Source organism: Electrophorus electricus, chromosome 12 (assembly GCF_013358815.1).
Source record: "Electrophorus electricus isolate fEleEle1 chromosome 12, fEleEle1.pri, whole genome shotgun sequence".
Classification (NCBI taxonomy): Eukaryota; Metazoa; Chordata; class Actinopteri; order Gymnotiformes; family Gymnotidae; genus Electrophorus; species Electrophorus electricus.
The window spans coordinates 13135598-13155431 of NC_049546.1; the positions used below are offsets into that span (position 1 = coordinate 13135598).

At 39.3% G+C, this 19834-nt stretch overlaps 1 protein-coding gene and 1 long non-coding RNA gene across 4 annotated transcripts; one reads left to right on the forward strand and one right to left on the reverse strand.

The window, feature by feature from the left end:
* Positions 1-24: 24 nt before the first annotated feature.
* LOC113589386 lies at positions 25-5569 on the forward strand. 2 transcript variants are annotated; one of them, XR_004776723.1, is made up of 5 exons: positions 25-735; positions 3844-3906; positions 4003-4129; positions 4929-5036; positions 5179-5569. It is a non-coding gene; the product is annotated as an uncharacterized LOC113589386 (long non-coding RNA). The 2 variants fall into 2 exon arrangements; XR_003411969.2 differs by having other exon boundaries at positions 4929-5569.
* Positions 5570-5963: 394 nt separating this feature from the next.
* On the reverse strand, positions 5964-11745 carry zdhhc15b (zinc finger DHHC-type palmitoyltransferase 15b). 2 transcript variants are annotated; one of them, XM_027029031.2, is made up of 12 exons: positions 11538-11745; positions 11085-11111; positions 10872-10966; positions 10604-10724; positions 10180-10249; positions 9974-10006; positions 9729-9849; positions 9372-9504; positions 8975-9101; positions 8591-8703; positions 7867-7940; positions 5964-7740 (listed from the first exon to the last, which is right to left on the reverse strand). In XM_027029031.2, exons 1-11 carry the CDS (start codon positions 11653-11655, stop codon positions 7891-7893), a joined length of 1008 nt encoding a protein of 335 aa, XP_026884832.1. In that variant the 5' UTR covers positions 11656-11745; the 3' UTR covers positions 5964-7740; positions 7867-7890. The 2 variants fall into 2 exon arrangements, with proteins under 2 accessions (XP_026884832.1, XP_026884831.1); XM_027029030.2 differs by having other exon boundaries at positions 5964-7763; positions 11538-11744.
* Between the last annotated feature and the right edge of the window lie 8089 nt (positions 11746-19834).

The following is a 19834-nucleotide window of genomic DNA, read 5'->3' on the forward strand; positions in this document are numbered from 1 at the left end:
TTTTATTACCGCTCGTTACCTCACCCACTCGCTTGGCTGTCGCTTGCTCGTAGTTTTGAGAGAAGTTTATCAGTTCTATGTATTTTGAATTTATTGTATAGTACGATTGTGCCAAGTACTATATTTTCGTAATACTCGCTGAGAGGGAATCTGACATTAAATGCGGTTATATAAAATAACATGCGTTGCCATAACCATCAGGTTGCAGATAGCAGCAATAATTCTGATCATAACATTATGAAGCAGGTCCGATTTGCAAGTGATAATAATTCGAACAGTGAGTCCCAGGAGAAGCCGTGTGAAACCGGAGTAAACGGCGATTTGCAGATCCAGTTTGGGCCTCAGCTGAAGCTGTTGTCCCGCAATGACCGTGAACTACAGACTATTATAAGGGACAAATTATAAATGTTCTTCAGTTTAAACATTATATTAATCTGTTAAAATAGATTTTGTGTGTAACGTTTCCCCACAGGACAACTAGCAGAGGGGAGTTTGTGTTCTTTAGTCACAGTAACTAAGGAATTGTATCGTCATAATATTGCCTTTCCTGACTGACCTCAACAGAACAGAACTGAAATATCTGTTGAAATTAAGCCCTCAAAGTACCAGTATTTGGATCAAAATTGTAAACACAGTAATCCAAACTACTCTAAATTTGTTCATAGATTAGACTTGTAGTGGAAGAAGGACTAAATCAGCTCCCATATACTGAATGTATAGTGACCACACCAACAGGTGAGTACATAAACTTCTTAGTTGACAATTCCCCCTGAAAATTGCATGCCTAAATGGTATTTATGAATGTGGAACTATTTGTATTCCTTGCATTGGGGCTGTCCAGATATGTAAATACAATTTTGTGGCTTTTTATTGATGGGTCCTAAACGTGCCCCTGTAGACTGTTATAAAGCCTGAATACCATACATTGCGCAGTGTCTTTAGTGGACTTTCAATTTCACTGAGTGAGCCAAAGTGCTGCAGTGAGGGAAGGTGGTCATTAGTTCCAGTGGCAGTCAAAATTTAAGTGATCAATTATGTGGTTCATTGGGATCTTTTTATTGCTCTCTATTGGGGTAAGCAGATGCTTTCCTCTGATAATAATGCTATAAAAGATTTTAGTATGTGTTTTGCTCCATCATGTCATTGAACTTTATTTGTTCATTATAGGTAATATTTTAATTTCTCTTGCGGCCAAATGTTTATTCACTTATGCTAAAGACATTCATACTACCATATGTTTCCTGTGTTCAGAAACATAGCTGAGAAATGTTTTTTTCAAGTTTTCATTTCTATCATATTTTCAGTGAGTCAGAAGTTCACATGTACTTCATATTTGGTGACATTGCCTTTTAATTGCTTAACTTAATACAAAAGCTTCTCACAATACTTTGCCAGAATGTTTTTTCCCAGTCCTTCTGGCAGACCTGGTGTAGCTCAGTCAGGTTTTGAGCCTCGTTCAAACACACTTTCAGTTCAGCTCACAAGTCTTTTATGGGACACAGTTTGAGGCTCTGATGGCCACTCCAATAATTTCATTTAGGCTGTTTTGTCAAAATATTGAACGCTTAGAATCACTCTTTTGTTGTAACCCAGTGGCAACCACGATTGAACTTTCTGGCTGATGTCTTGAGGTTTTGCTTCGGTATTTCCGAATAGCACCAGTCCCCTTTTCAGCAAAATGGTGGAAACATGGTGCTGCCAACCCCATGCTTCACAGTTCGGATAGTGTTCTTTGGTTTAAAGCCTTACAAGCCTTTTTTCTCAGTATATGGCATTGACATTTATGATTGAGCAGCTTAATTTATGCTCCATCTAACTAAAGAACACTTCTCCATAAGGCTAGGTCTTTGTCCTTGTGATCACCTGCAAACTTCAAGGGGCTTCTTCCTTGTGTAACAGCCTTTCAGGCCATTGTGTTGTAAGTACTCTCTTAAGAATGCAGATACATTTGGTCTTTTATGCCTCAAACTCCTTCAGCAGTTCCTTTTTTGTTCTCTTGGGCTTCAGTTGAACCTTTCAGACCAAACTTGGTTCTGCCTTGGGAATTCATTTTTGCCCCCTACTTAAACATAGGGCAGCAGTAGCTCATTGGTTAAGGTACTTGACAATTCAAGTCCCACCACTGCCAAGTTGCCACTATTTGTCCCCAGATCATGGCTTTTAACCCTCAATTGCTCAAATTGTAGTCAGTACTCAGCTTTAAAAAGCATCAGCTAAATCCCATAAATGTAAATGTAAACCATCAGTTAACCCGGTGTACATAAACCTTTGACCTACTGGAAACCTAATGTAAAGCTTTATAAAGTGATTTAAAGGTGAAATAAATCTCTAATCCATTTTTTTAAATACTACCTCTTGTAATTGTAATTGTAATTTTACACAGGATAAGATGTAAAATATCCCGTGCCAAACCATTAGAGTTAGCCCCACCACGCTGAACTTCCCAGTGATTAATGCTGTACCCAGCCCCCCTTGCACCATGGATGGTCTGCTACCGGTTCTATCTGAATCTACGACTCTAGACACAACGATGACATGACAACAATCCACTCAGCCTGCTCAGTCCTCCACATACCTGATACACAGAACACCTCAGCCATTCCATCTTTATACATTTCCCTAACTAACCTGTGCTCTCCTTACAGCCACTGATTAGCCCTTTCAGATGCATAGTTAATGTTATTTTCAAAGTACACTTGTCCAGCCTCAGTGTAGTTAAAGCAATGCACTGTGGGACCTGTAGTTTTTTTTTTGTTTTGTTTTGTTTTTTTGTTTTTTTAACCTATATCCGCTACCAATTTTCAACCTCAAGCTTTCATCCACCCACCAATATTTAGAGCCTGTGCTCACTGTCCAGTACACTGCTCCTCAGGCACAAACCTAATTACTCTGTTCACTACTGGGCAAATAGTTATTCTCACAACTTAACATTTTAAATTCCTTAACTAAATTTGTCAGTTTGGCCCTTGTCAGTAGCCCTCTACCAAAACACGCCACACTATTAGACGCCATGGCACCCCTAGCCACTTTGTTATAGCTTTGTTCTTAACACTCCCCAGCCTCTCTACAGTTATCACAAAATCATAAACCATCAGTGGCCAGAGGAGGCAGCAAACCAAACTGGAGGCACCACAGTTTCAATTTACCTGATAAAAATGACTTCTCAATGCTATCAATAGCCTTCACCATTTCCTTCTTCAGCCCCACAACTTGTTCTTTATCATTTAATTCTGCACATCTACCTAAACTCGAAACCATTACTGGTTTCTCCATTCCATGAGAGATTATGCATTACTGAGCCAAATGAATTGGCTAAATCGAGGAAAACTACATGTAGGTATCTACCCTTTTTCTTTACTGTCTGAATCATACTGCTATGAAATCCCTGACTTTTGCACTGATGTATCAATTAACTTATTCACTTTTATTATTCACAAATATGCAGCCAGTCTCTGTGCAGTTAAAAGAAAATCTTACCCTCCACATTAAGTAGGATTATAGCCCGAAACTACTCAATGTGAACAACGTACAAACTCTTGCCAGAAGAAATTGATTCATATCATGAAATGTGTGGAGTTGGGAAAAATTGAGTTTGAATTTCTTTAGCCTAGGTTTATGTAACCTTTTGCCCTCAACTGTATGTCTTTTTTGTGTGCGCGTCTGTGCTTTTAACTTCTAATAGTATAAAATGTAGATTGGAGGCAAACCTGCATGTATTTTTTTCATTCCAGGCCAAAACGTTTGGGTATCTATTTAAGAGATACATATTAATATTACACATTAAGTCTTGACTGTCTATTATAATGTTAGCAATTAATAAATAACTGCTTTCTTCTCTTGCAGGACACAAGTATGAAGGAGTCAAATTTGAGAGAGGCAACTGTGGCATCAGCATAATGAGGAGTGGTCCGTCATGTTGCCTGGATATTCAATACACTTCATTACACAAACACAAAACATTTACCCTGAGTTACTGACAGTTACTATGTTTTTAATCATCAGGAGAGGCAATGGAGCAAGGCCTAAGGGACTGCTGCAGATCTATCCGCATTGGCAAGATTCTTATACAATGTGATGAGACACTGAAAGCCAAGGTGTACTATGCAAAGCTTCCCCCAGACATTTACAGGTGAAAAATCTTGCTCATGTACCCTATCTTGAGTAAGTAGATGGATGAAAAGCTGTTTCTTGTGTCCGTCTGTAGAAAACTTTCATTAAAGACATTTTCCAGAGCCATGGTTCATTATTTAATATCTTGGAGTTCTGAAAAAGGAGATATAGAACCTTTCGTCTCAGTTGATGCTAGATGAAAATTTTGTATTATTTGGAGAGGGTAATTTTCCAGACTTGTTCGTACACCAGCTTTAGCCATTAGTGGTGATCCACTACTGCAAAAAAACTGTAAAATGTACCTGCATACCTGTTACTGCCTTGCAGTCTTCTGCTAAAACATAAAATCCCAGAGATTCCACCTTTGCTGCTGTGCTGACCTTTTACATCTTGCTCCACATTTCTGGCTCATTCAGTCACCGTTCAGCCACTGAGGGTAATTACAGCTCTCGCGAGGAAATTATACAGCGCTTGCCAGTTAGCTACCAAGTGCTGAATAGCACAAGGATGGGCACTCAAAATAGCGCAGTAATGGGTAGTTTACGCCCGCCGTTAATACACTTAACCATTGTGTGATGGTTGAAGCCAATCGGCACTGTACACAATGACTTTATCGGTGCTCTTCAAAAACATTCATTCGTTCCAAGAGAGGGTGGAAGAGGTTAGGACCATGCCATGATGTGTTTACTGTGCACTCATTGTCCTTGTGCCAGTGTGAGAGACAAAGCAGATAATGCTGTATTTAAGAGAGAAACATTGAGTGTTTAGATTGTACTATTCATTTGTGAGTGAAACTCTAAACCTTTGTTTATTTACAGAAGGGACATCAACATACAACCCACAAACCTGAATTGGATTAAGTGGTTTAGAAGATGAATGAATGAATGAATGAACATCAATCTACTATGCATTGCTGTCACAATTAGGTGAAGGGCATATCAGTGTACCTGATAAAGGACAAATTAACAGAAATAGACACTGGCCATTTGAAATACAAAAAGCATAATGCAAGCTTGTTTGTGAAGTTAGATAACATGACTTCCCTGTGTCGTGAATGTTGACCTGCAGGTAATGGGAACACAGTGATCAAAGCAGTCCGAGTGCTCAATGAACATGTTGTTCAGCCCTTACATATCATCCTCCTCAGCCTCTTTTCCACCCCTCATGGTAAGAAAGTGAACACTGAACAACAGAGATTATTTGGCACACAAAACAGTGCGTTTTTATAAATGTGTTTCAATGCGTCATTTTAGTGGTTAGGTCCATTACTGAAGTTTCCAGACATCACCATACTAACCACTGAGGTCCATCCTATAGCTCCCTCTCACTTTGGACAGAAGTACTTTGGGACAGAATAAAGCTAATTTTATGTTTCTTAGAGCTATTGGACATTTGATAAGGTACTTGATTTGTAATTGGACGTTTGCTGGTTCAAGCCCCACCACTACCAAATTGCCACTGTTGGGCCCTTAATCCTCAATTGCTCAAGTTGTACTCAGTCATAATTGTAAGTCACTTTGGATAAAATCATCAGCTAAATTCCGTAAATGTAAATGAATGGGATGGTTTATGTTTGAAGTGCCTTATTATGCCTGTTAAGTCTTTTGCAATACTGTTAAATTATGTTTATTATGTATTTACATGCACATATCATTAAGGTATAGCTATTTCCTAGTTTGTTGATGGTATAGGCAGTTTTGAGTGATAACCATGTCACAAATGGCCAGCTTGAGGTGGTTTGGGAACTGAACTCACGAGGCAGACACTTAGTCACATACAATGTGGAACCAAATCAACCTGCCCATCTGGGTGCTCATAAGAATTAGTAACATGATACCACATGGCCACCATTATTTGTAGCTACCCAGAAAGTTTTATTGGTTTACTGACTAGTCATAAATCTGGTCATGAATGTTGGAATATACATAGCTAAACATCAGTGATATTACAGTATAAGATAATAGCCATTACACAAACAGCTGTTGTAAAAAGTGCTATATAAATAAATTTGACGACATCAGTTTGGTACACAGAGACTCACAGACATAAGATTGGTGATACTAAAACTGTATTTAAACACAGATTTATGAAATATTTAAATATTGAGTCAATTTGTCATATAGTCATGTTGAGGAATAACTTCGAGACACTTGGGTCAAAGGGTGTTTTGTTGTTTTTAATAATTGAATGTGACTTATTTGTTAAAATTCTTCATATGCCGTTATCTTGAAGAATGCATTATTTGTACCATTTAAAAAATTTGTTGACATGTAATGGAGTGGCTATGGTATGAATAGTTTTTGAAAACAATATTACTCTTCTTAAGGAAAAATCTCATGACATACAGGCAGGCATAGTGTATGAAACTTACACATTTACAGAACATGAAAACAAGAATAGAGTAAAAAAAAAAAAAGGAATAAAACTATTATATGAATTAAAGTATATCTTGTCCTTAATTCCATTTTATCGAAACAGAAATAAGTAAATTAACAGTGGCGCTCTCCTGCATAATTGAATTACCATACAAGATGAAGTCTTTATTTTGAAAAACTAAGAGAAACTTGTCTGTTAAAGCAGTACACACAGTAGTACTCTTCCACATTTGCCATGTGGAGCACACCTTTCTTGCCCTCACCCAGTTCAATTTGTGGACCGGATAAACGGCAATAAGTTTCTTCATTTTAGAAAGTGTGTTGAAGTAATACACCAAAATCAAAAGGTACAGTCCATTAGGATTGGGAACAAAGAACACAGAACTAGGCTTTGCTGCAAAAAACACTGGTTACAGTTCATTAGATACTGTGTTCACATATTGTAAAGTGATTGATAATTAATTCAGATTTGTGTATGATGGTTAATAATTGATTAACAATTATAATAATTAGCAGTAAAGATGATGCTTAACCTTTCCCCACCAAAGAAATAATAAACATTATGAAACAAATGAAAAATGTTTCATATGCATTTCAATACACACATAACGAAGACACACGTTAATATTAACATGATAAGAAAAAGAAAATACCAATTTTAACATTTACTTTTAAAAAAGTCTAGGTTTATGCCATCCTGTTGTATGTTTATAGGAAAACAGTCACAGTCTTTGACAAATCTTTAAGGCTTGGAGAGAAAACATGCTTTTAGTAGAGTTGATCTACTTGTTCAGCCGCTGGATAGCATTTATCTTGGCCTTTGAAGCAAAGGATCTGAAGTGCATACTAGTAGAACTGACTGGTCTCAAAATGGTGGCCTCTCTCTCTTGCAGGTCCAAGTGAACCATACACAAATGTAGGGTCACTAGCAGCCACTGTCAAATGTGGTAGTAACAGATTTTATATTTAAGAACATTATTTCTGCAAATGGGACAGAAGCCAAGTCCAAGCCTTTAGGATTGCCCTTGTTCTTTTTTTTTGGTCGGGGTGGGGGGTGGGGGGGTGGAAGTCATTATGAGTGATAAACATCCAAGGCAAATAATTTAAAAAGAAACGTAGGACAAATCCACTCAATGGTTCTTCAAAATTTTTGGCTTTCTATGGACATGCTTTCCTGGAATCTTCCAGGATTTGGAATGCAGTCTCGGTATCCAATGTTTGGTACTTGTCTTCATTTGCTGATTAAGGTTCATGCCTAAAGCAGCCGAAAGTGCTCCTCTGATCAATATTAAACAAAAATAAAGTCACAATATTTTACATTTCCCTTTCACACACTCATCAGAACATCAAGCCTCAAGCAAAAATAAAAGTTTATACCTACCAAAAAATTGATCTCCTCCATAAACTATGATTCTATTTCTATATTGACTGAAGGATCATTGTCCCCTTCACCATCTAGAAAAAAGTGATTGAAAGGTTTACCCAATTTGTCAACCAAAAGTGGTTCTAGAACACAACCATCGATTAGAACCACCACAACCACTGGTATTTCTCATGGATATGATGCATTACTTGATGAATGCCTACAGGTTTCCTGGCAATGCTGTGGTTATATAAGCAGAGCAACGATAGAGCAATAAATAATAGATTTCATAGTTGTGGAATCTTAGAGATATCTTACAATCCATGCATCATATCTCACAATTCCCAAAACATCTTAAATCTTTGCTTCAGCACTGACTCTGAGTATTATTGTAATGCCACTGAACTGCACTAGATCTTTAGGACAGAACTAAACAAACCACACATGTGTACATGTGTGCCATAATGACATACCAGACAGTGGTCATTCGTTTATCTTTAAGCTTGATCCCTCATAGAAGATTTATTTATATATATCTATATCTATATATAGATATATATCTATGTCTGTCCATCCATACACACACACACACACACACACACACACACACTTAAGATGGGCCCATAGCTATGCATCTGCTATTGATTACATCTTGATCAGTTGTTGTATCTGAGCTCCCTTTTAATTTAGCCTGAGTGAGACAAAGACTGTCCTTGCACTCCCACTCTGATATCTTGCTCACCTGTGCTGTCCTCATCTGATCCCCCATCCTCCCCCCATCTCTCCTCACTGGCCAGTAAAGGGTTCCGAGATTCACTCAGGGTCCTCAGAGGGAAATAGTGGCCATCACCTTGACTAAGGAGCACAAGCATACACCATTTGCAACATAAGCTGCCTACACGTTCATGCTCCTTTCAGGGATCCTGCCATAATGTAACATGAATGACAGGATAATATGGAACAGAATTAATATATACAGGCACTGTAATGTACAAATAAGAAATAAGTTACATGCATAATCCAATACATCAAATACACCTGTTGCTGTGTGTGGTCAAATACGTGTTTGTTTAATTCTGTATCTGCTAGTAATGACAGTTGTTGCACTAAGGTGTTGTTTATTCACCTGGTGAATACTGGGAAAAGCCAAAGCTTCTTGTCCTCTCCAAAGACTTGTAGAAGGTTCCTGCGGAAACCGACGTTAAATCCATCCCTGTCAGGTCCGTTCTGGAACACTGGCGCAGAGAAAGCCTCTGGGGGGAAAACGAAAAGGACACATAAATAAAGGGACATGCCAAAGACCAGTGTTTCTGTTATAAACTGTCAGTATTTAAGCTTGTCTGAAGTCATCACTGGTTTTTGGAACCACAATTTATGGATAAAAGTATACACAAATACCATCCTTTCTATCCTTTTATTTGCACACCATGTACCTAACAGTAGAATGGGTGCTATACACTACCAAGTTTCAATGGATAGTAGGAACAGTACTAAGGAAAGAAAAGGAACCAATGCTCTTTTACCCAGTGTGGACCTGTTCTTAGCCACCAGCCAGCAGTGGTAGCCAAAGAGGAATGTGAGGCTGACAAAGAACATGAGAGCCACAAAGAGAAGGAACAGGACATGGAACTTAGCATGGCTGTTTGGTAGCTCCTCCTGAAAGAGATAAAAGTTCCAGGAACTGAGAGAAGCTGAGAGAGCATTCCATCTTTACTGTTGCAAATGAAAATACTTTAAAATATTAATTTTCACAATACTCTCTTTCATCTATATCTTTGCAATATAGTTGTAATATAGTTGCAAATTTGCAGTTATGCTTTAGCCACTAAAGGCAAATGTCAAGGCAAAGGTCAGTTTATTTTAGAAACAATAACACTTACCACCCAGAACTTGAGAAAATACTGGAACACTGTTGAAGAAATGAAGACACAGTATAGAATAGAGTAAGACAGAAAGAGCAGGAAGAACTTGTAGTTTGAGAATCCAACACAGTTGTTCACCCTGATAAGGAGAGAGAGAAAAATATAGGTAGGTGATCAAACTACAGGAAAGCACTGCTTATTATTCACTTGTATCCTACGACTTTGAGAAGTAATAGCATGCTAAATAAAGTGTTTCCACTCACCAAGGACAATGATGATCCATTTTCAGGATACATCTACAAGTAAATGCGCAGGTAATTAAATTGAACACAATCAAGATATTTGCCCAGATAACATCAAGTTCCTGGCTAACAGCACCTTCTAACTATTACACGAGACTCACAAACAGTGGTCTGCTTACCAGAGCTATTGAGAATGAATAGGAGATGCATAGGGAAGGAAGACTTACGTTTCACAGACCGAACAGTGGTGACAGCGGTCTGGCTTTATCAGTTGACAGTGATCGCAGAACCTGATAGCTGGGGACACACCGCAGAGTCAGAATGTGAATTCCGTCCCACACTTTTTCCTTCATTTACTGTCTTTCAAAAACAAGCATCACTAGCTAACAGTTTATATTCTTGTGATTCGGTAAAGCAAATTGATCATTATGTGCAATCAGCCATAATGCAGACTTTTCAACACTGCAGTTCCTCTGCAGAGTATATAAAAAGAAAGGCATAGCTATGAGAAACACTACATAACTCAGCACCTAACCTAGCATCAAATCATATGAAATTTTAACAAAATAAAAGAGAAGCTACTGCATTGGTTGAAATGAAGTAGGATGTCCAGACGCTTGGAAAGCACAGTGCAAGGGCACAGTGCCTCACCTCCAGACTGAGCCCGTGTGAAAATAGGAAGCTTTTTAGCTATGTCAATCAGGATCTGCTTCTGCACATCTGGCCTCTCCTCCATCTCATATCGTTCTTTGTCACTGTAAGAGAGCTGGAACTGTACCAAAAAAAAGTACTTTAGTTTCAATGTTTCTCCTGATATTATATAGGGATGAAAGGAATACAGAATGTTTGCAGTGTAATTTTGTAAACCTAAAATATTTTTATATACATACACACACACACACACTTGACTAACACCAACCTTTTTGGTTGGAGTGGAGGGTGGAGTAAAGATGGCCTTCCAGTAGGTCCAGCAGAACATTATAAAGCATACATGGAACACCAAAAGGTAGGCAACTACAGAGGGAAACCATTGTTGTACTTGTAACACTCGTCATAAAAGGTGCCAGAATCATACACTGCAGTAGTAAACTAGGTTTTACACTATATTAATTAAACGTGTATAGGAACTTACCTTTCTCCAGTGTATTTCTGAGAGTAACTGCAACACAAAGATAAGTCATTTGAGCTACCACAATAAGCAAAAGGCCAACGTAAGCTGTAGGGAAAAACTTATACATACTTCTATTTAATTTTAACGAGGTTACGCTGCATCAGTGATGTTAGCCCCTTCATCTCATTTGATTGCAACAGTAAATATATTTCTAGCCGACGTCTATTTCAAAACATAAAGGTCCTCTAGCTATAATAGAACTATAGATTTGCCAGCGTTCAAGCTGATTAAAATGATACTTCCTCATATGATTAGCAACCCCTTGCTACATTAACGTGAACATTACCGTCAACAAATAGCGGGCAAGCTAGCTAGCTAGCCTACATAGGTTAGCTAACTACAGTTCACCGAGAATTGTTAGCTAGGTTAGCAAGCTAGCCAATGGCTTTCTGAATTAGAACAAATAGTACTTACAAAAACAAAGTTCAAATACGTAGGCATAATAAGACCAGAGGACCACACATGAAATAATGACGACCGGTATCCAAGAGAATATCCGCTGACAACATTTTAGTCCTCTTGAGAGAGCCATATTCAACTCAACCCGAGCATCATTTTCTCTATTATCTACTAACAAACCTTGTCTTCGAAACCCGAGTGCGATCTGCGTTTGATTTATTTAAATTGTTGGTGGACAAAGAGAACATTGGCGTAGAGACTGACACCACAGACTAGTCAGAAGAATGAACACATTTTTGGTCATCTCGAATTCTCGTGTGGTGGAAGACGCTGTAGTCTCTAAAAATGACTTTGGCTCTAAAACTATACATTTACAAATAAGATAACTGTAGGCCGATCTATAAATATAGTAGGATTAGGTGATGGTGAATATTCATATTTCTAACCTGTGGTTTTAGTAGTCTCAGTAGGCACCGAGGTGACAGATAGATATATATGACTATCGTTCTACATGATTTAACTAAATTGTTTTCGTCCAGTATCCAAACAATCAAAGTGATTTTACATGGTCGGTATATGAATGGTGTAACTATAGCTGTTCTTCGTCTACGATGCCGCAGGACTGTATTTTCAATTTGTATGTGCTTTGCACAATTCAACCAATAGGTGTCACTATAAGACTACTGGTATATGGAAGTCACCCTTGTAAATGACAAACATTAGACACCGGCCATTAAAAAGATATAGCTATATGACATCTCGGAAATTGTTTCTTTAAAATAGGTAGCACTACGTAGTGCTACCAATAGGTAGCAATAGGTAAAGCCTTTAATCTTTTTCCCTCTAATGTTTATGTGTTTCCTTTCAGCCTAATAATTTTTCTAGTTCTAGTTCTATCAATTTTTTGATGATTGCCCGTATGGACTAGAATTAGACGGCGGATTTAGATGTCTAAAGTTATTTTTTCTACAAAGTACAGTATCCGTAAATGTGGAGCTTACCACATTCAATACCCTTAATAATCATTTTTTGGTCTCAACAGCTTGGGGCAACAACAGTTTTTGACAATGCAGCTTCAAAAACGACCTCTTTCCTGTTCAAAAACCCAGTTTAGATAGGCCCATTTTCCTGGATGGGGTTTCAGTTCCTCCTTCCTTCTGTGCTGTTATTTACAGATTACTTCAGTAATCAGTATTTAGCCTCCATTTGTTTCTGATTTTGTATATTAGAGTGATAGGTAATTGCTTATGTGTGTGTGTGTGTGTGTGTGTGAGAGAGAGAGAGAGAGAGAGAGAGAGAGAGAGAATGATAAAGAGAAGGGTTGACTGCTTTATGCTGTGCGAGTGGCTGAATTTCGGCAGATAGGTTTATGTATGAATGAAGTTGTGCGATTGCATGAGAGAGGGAATAACTTCACCCATGAGTATGTGTCAAAATTTAATTACATTTCCAGACTTTGCTGTCTGCTTGAGCAGGTCTCTAGTCTTGGTACCTTGGCAAGAGTTCATGTCTATGACTGGTGTCTTTTGAATCACCTAGAAAAGGAGAACAGATTTTGATAGTATTCCCATTTCATTCCCTGTATGCTTAAGTGTCTGCATTAGTTTTGAAAGTCAGATGGAATACATACTGGAAACTTAGTATTCATCAAGGCCTTCAGTCATTGCTCTATTAGGTGATCAAAGAATTTCTTGTCTATTTGCCCTATGCTTACGTCTAAAGTTCCCCCTTCATAAGCGTGTGTGCTACACGAATCCACTATTTCCAAAATGTAAACAAATGCATGACTTCATAGCTGTGAAGAGAAAACCCTGCATTTGCTTGAAGAGGACTGCAGTGGAAACAATCTGAGGCAACTCTCTATAGATATGGTGTATAAAAATCTGTCACAATTGCCACAATTTAAAATTCAGGATTAACAAATCAAAGGGATATGGGGCAAACATCACACAGTAGATTACAGATGATCAAGATGACAGATGACAATCAAGGATTGCCAGAAAGCTAAGTAGTATGATTTTCTATTCTGGTCAGACTGGATATTTTGTGTAGGCTTATAAGCACTCAAACACACAAGGACATTCAGATGTTTGGCTCTCATGTCAACAGATGTATGGCATAAAACAAGGGAATTGTAGGGGGGAAATATATGGCTTTACATAATCTTGGCCAATCAGTACAAAACTGCAGTATCTGGAGTGAAACAGGTTTATTTCCATTGAGTTTCCATCATTTGATTTCCATCATTCAGATTATTAATCTTCTGCTGATATCCAAGTGTTTGTGTGTGTTGTTATCTCAATAATAAGTTTCGGAAAGCTTATTTGAAAACAGAGAGGTGGGAATAAATCACATTTTATGAAGAAATATTCACTACTTATCCAAAAATGTTGGCATTACACATACAACCCCCCCCCCCCAAAAAAAAACCCCAAACAAACAAAAAAAAAACCACACACACACTTCTAAGTGTCAAGATTTTGTATAACAAAGCATCACTGTCTGTCTGTCTGGAAAGCTGCTGCTTTTATGACCCATTTAAACAGAGGTGGGGTGAAGGCTGTAGGGTTTTCGCTTGAAGGGAGTATGGGGAGGGGGGAAGTAAAAAAGTAGGGATCTGTTTTTTTGCACCCCGTCTCTGTTCATATTCACCCTTAACACCAGAATAAACAACGACAGGGTGGGGAGAAATTACAGACACCTCATCCAGCATGTGTGAAAATAAATCTGCTCCATGGGTGGAGTGTGTCTTCAGCAATCATGGAAATTTCAAATGGCCATGCCACAACGCAAGGCAACGTGCGCAATAATAATGGCAGTAAATCAGTGCTGTGCAAGTTATGGCTTATGTGTGCACCTTGGTATTTGCTAGGTTACTGGAAATGCTGCTGAACATGGTGACTGCCCTCATTGGCTGCAGCTAATAAATACATGCAGCATGCAGGGCAGGTGCAGTAGATTAGCTGACAGCATCGATGTCTTGTAATAGGGGGTGTCACCTGCTAGAAAGGATGTTCTATAATATAATAATGTCTCACATTGTCTATTCCTTAGGAAGATAACTGATGATACTACTACTACTACTTGTTCCATCATATCAGTTTATGTTACCCAAACATTTAGCTGTACTTGTCTTGATCATCTCTAATATGCATCATCTTTAATGTTTAGGTTTAGAAGATCAAGGAGCATGCCCTCTTTGGTGATATTCACACTTTTTCAAGACCTTTTCTCAGATGAAAACACTGATTGCACCTTTACATCTAAACTTAACTGTCTCTTTGGAACTGAAAATGCCAACTGGAAATTATGACCTAAAAATAATCTCTCATATGCTGAGAGATGAGCCATTGATGTCGCAGAACAAAAAGAAATCTGCTGATTTAATGCGGTTTCTTCACTCCCTGATCAGGTTTCTAAAAATAGCACTGGTAGCACTAATATACACCTCTCTGCTGAATGACAAGGAAGTCCTTGTCAAGCAATGACGGCTGCCCAGTCTGAACCAAGCAGGGGTTTATGTGGGAAAACGAATGGCGAGACAGATGGGAACGCCATTACAGCGAAGCTCTACAGGCTATTTGCGCTTCATTGTCTGCAATTCTCCATGCTTTTCAGTGTGCTTTACCTGTGTTTGGCTTCTTTAATTCTCCTGTTTCTTTTCCACAACACAAACGTTACTGAGAGACCTGAGCCAAGCATGCAGCCCTGTCATTTGTGCGCTGTCACTCACCAAATGGGATGGCAATGGATGCGGATTAGTCTGACTGAACAGATGCTGTTGTCAAGACATTTTAGAATGGAAGCTCTGAAATGTTGGGTTAGCTTACTATGAATCACTCATCCGACTATAGAGCTACTTTGGTATGTACCCAGTAAATACTCTGCCCTTTAGAGTTTTATTGTTGACAATAGCTTCTTATTCACCTTTGCGTGTGTAATACATATATTATAGTTAATGTGTACACTGCTTATGTACACTGTAATGGATATACATTTGGCCATTAAAAAAAAGAAAGGATAAAAGTCTAAAATGCATTGCTAGTCAGTTTTTAAATAACTATAATCAACCATTGTCTAATTTCATTACAGACCCCAAAAGACCTGCTCTTCATGTGGGCATGTAGCGGGGTGGAAGGCAAAATCAGGAATGCCGACACCTGGAGCCATCTGCGAGGATTTGCAGTGCTATCTGTGCCTCACCTGGCATTTGTGTCAGCAGCCCAGCAGGTCCAAGGTCAGTGCTCCAGACCATTGACTCATACCCATGCCCTATCTGACTGCCAAAATGCCTTATATCCTTATTCCCAAGATAAAACACATTCCAACATAATACTGAACAATGAGAGCCAACAGAGATTGACACCCACAATGCACTGCTCTTTAAAACACTCTTTTGTTATTTGAGAATGGAGCATTATTCAAAAAGCACTGTATGTTTTCCAGGTCAGGTTGGGAAGGGGGTGGATTTGGAATAATATGGCATTCGAAAAAAATGTCCAGACCTCCATAATACAGCAGTCTTGCCTTGGAATGATAAAAGAATGATACAAACAGAGTGTAACTGTAGCCTTCATCTTATGCCTTTTCCAACAGTTCCCTTAATTTACCTTAGCGGCATGTGTAAATGTTTTGCAGACAAAGTGCAGTAAAATGGATGACGCTGGAAGAAAAGCACTGACATGTCCTCTAGCGATTCTTGGAGTCTACTACTCTCTGATGTTTCTGTAGGGGATTCCAGGGAAGCTGTAACAAGGTTCATTAGCTGTTGATGATCCAGCTCAGGTGACGCAATGATAAGGCCTCGCGCAGAAGGATTGCTCCCAAGTCACCAGGGGCAACAGCTTTCCGAGCCATGCCTTTGACCGCCGCATATTTGTTAGAGTGCATCAGGTCTGTTCTCTGATTAATGATCAATACTTGACACGTTGAGCTACAAAATGGGGATTTATTATGCCTTTTGGGTAAAGCTCTGGTAATGCACATCAAATTCTGACTCTGATCGTGTAATCCTTATCAGCTGGTTTCTATATTAGCCAAGAGAGTATAATCACAGAAGACATGACAATGGTAGATAGAGGTATAATTAAAATACTTAAATGTGATTGGTAGGGCTGAAGAAAGAGGAGTCTGATAACTTTCTGAAAATTCTAGCAGGCTGCTGGTTGAGACTTGATACATAACTCACCAGAAGTCCATCTCAAGTTGGCCTTTGGAATTGCTTTGCTATGTGGGACCCACCAGTATCCCACAGAATGGCTCAATTATAAACCACAATATTGCTCTTTAGTCTGACGAAGGAGCAGTTCTGAGGAAAGGGAGACAAAGTCAACCCAGGGGAAATGCTAAGCTTACTCTAATGTAGTGTTCAGAGAGCCTGTCCGAGAACGTCCACATGCATCCAGTGCTAGCGAATCTTACAATTTATGTCTTCACCCTTTTTAATCCAGCACAAGTGAATTCCCTCCAAGATTGAATGCTCATAAATACATATCCTGACTCAAAACATGAAGGACATACATTAAATATACATACATTTCAAAACCCTCCATTTTGTTTCTCCAGCCAAAGTTTGCATTTCACTGACTGTCAACTCATCTCAGAAACATTCTTGGTGCATGTGACCATGAAACAAAGCAGGGGAGGAAAATTTGCTTTACATTGCTCACTGTTGTTGCCACATCAGTGACTCGCGTGCAGTAAGGGGAACATGGTGAGGAGCAGGAGTGGGTTGTGTGGAAGCCTCCGCTTCCCTGGCACTGCATGCCATAGCATGCCAGCAGGTACCAGGAGTGGCACAGGTGTCTGAAGCACAGAAAAAGAGAAATGGAAACAGAGCTCTGTGGTCCGGCACTCGGCAGGCTGCAGACCGCAAGAGAAAGTCATCTAAAGGTGGCTGGGCCGACGAGTTGTAAACCGCACCAAAAAATTATGGGATCATCATTAAAGCTGCTTTTCAAGACACATATTTTTGTGTACTGGCTTAGCAAAATAAATGGTCCACAGCCTGGTGTTTGGGCTTTGCTGGAATTTGAAAGATGCAGCAGTAGTCACTGGAGTGGCGGTTGTCAGTCAAGAGATCACAACCCCTTGTGCTGTTCAGGGAGACTGATGTGAGTGATCCCAGTACTTGATATACTGATTCAAACCAGAAGCTTCAGTGCACTTTAAGTAGAAAGAGCTTGTCAGCATTTCATATAGGGTAAGAGAGGAATTAAATGCATCTTTATGCTGTACAACTGAGTCAGTAATTCAGACTAAAAGTCTTACAGGAATATTTTTAATCAGCAAGGTCCATAAACTTAACCCAAACCCTTTCATAGTAGTCACTTTCTACGTGTTGGCCTCACCAACCACTATTTGCAAATTCCTTTATGAGTTGCTACGGTTAGCCAATTTACGACACCTGGGTAGAGGGAGAGCCGGGGGGGGGGGGGGGGGGGGGGATGGCTTTAGGCTTTTCTAATGGCCCATTTGGATCCATACTCCTTTAGAGGTCAGTGCCCTCTCATTGCCAACACACATAACCACAACATGCTTGTCTGGAATCCCACGTAAAGTCAGTAAGTGATGTGAGCATCAGCGCAGAAGTGAGAGGAGGAGAGTAACATTTCTGCTTGCTGAGCCAGATCATTAATGGAAGCCGACACTAAAGCTTATCAGCATTTTGAAAAGGCACATATTTGTTGCCTTTAACTGCCACACCATGCTTAATTATGTAACTGATCATAATGTGTAAGGTTGAGATAACAAACAGAAAGATATGTTGTTCTTCTTGTGTATCTTCACATCTATGTTAAAAGTTAAGGATAAAATGTCAGTATTAGATTATGGTGTGTAGTGTGGTTTGGGAGATAGTACTGATTTTCTACATGGCTCAGTGATTGTGGTTTATTTGAACTGCACTTGTACAGAGCACTACAGTGTAATATGATTCACACCTGGACCACAAGTCTGTTATTTAAAGCCAGGTGAGTACCTTGCAACAGACAGATATCTGACACTGTCTGACAAAGTAGCTAATTACCTTGTGTGTTATGGCGATGCAGGGGTAATGTTTGAAAAATACTCTGATTATTTATACAGTGATTTTTCTTTTACTATGACAACAGGGGTGGGAATAGTTCTGGCCCACATGACATCAAACCTGTGATAAAGGGCAAACATAATAATGTTTAAATGATGTCACAACCTGTGTATAAAAGATCAGAACCAAAGCAGAGGGCTAGATCTGCAAAGTGACATCTCCACTGCACCATATGGGAAAGAATCCTTTTAATGTAAAACTGAAGTGTTGTGTTGAGTTGGGGGATTGGGGGGATTAGAGGGAATTAGAGTGTCAGTGTCATGTTCAAATAGCTCTTCCATGTACAAATAAAAGAAAATATGAGCTTGAGCTGCAGCACAAACTTTGTTACATTGCATTTTCCATTCTAACATGATGGCCAAGAAAAATAGTGCATAAGCAGTGCAACTTCAAAGACGGGCAGACCTACCCACTCAGCCTGCTCCCACGTACATGCCCTCAGCCAAGGCACGCAGCACCGTCCCCAGGGTCACACTCACTGTGCGTCCCCATCTTCAGCCACTCACACTGCATTTGCATAAGAACTTTCCACTTGAGGTAGTTTCTTTTAAATCTCTGAGTCTCTCCTGTTTTACGAGGTCCTTTAAAGTTTCCAGACAGAATTATTAAAAATTCAAAAAGGCGAGGTGGCTAGGGTCTCGTAAGTGCCTGATAAAAGTGCCAGGGATCGGAGCTGCGGTTCCACACTATTGTCTCTCTGGATGACTCCTCTTTCACCTCCGTGCCTGGCATAGTGTTCAGAGATGAATTCAGATGGGCACTGCTTCACTAGACTGCCATGTCACTTTGGGCAAGGCTCACTCGTCAGAGTCAGCGCACTGTCGTAAAGCTCATACTTGCTCGTTAAAGGGCTTTTTTGTTACAGTTCTCACCGCCTCGCTTGGAATCTGTCATCTGTCTCTTGGTTCAGAAAGAGAATGGAGTAAGAAAGGTTGTCTCAAATGCTTCTGTGTGAGTGGGATAGTCTTGTTTCATGTTTCTCTAATGTTGCAATATAATTAAGAACATTGGAGTTGTCAGCTGACATGTCCCTTGTGAAACTGAAAGGTGTTATAACTCATCTTATTTACTAAAATAACAATTTAAAGACAGCCTAACCCAAGTCAACCCATAAATGCAAGCCTACTATTGTTACTCAAAGAATATAACAAGGAAGGATGACTGTGTCTGTTTGGGATCTGATAAAGCTCCATATCATCAGCCTTCCAAAGTCAATGTTGTGTCA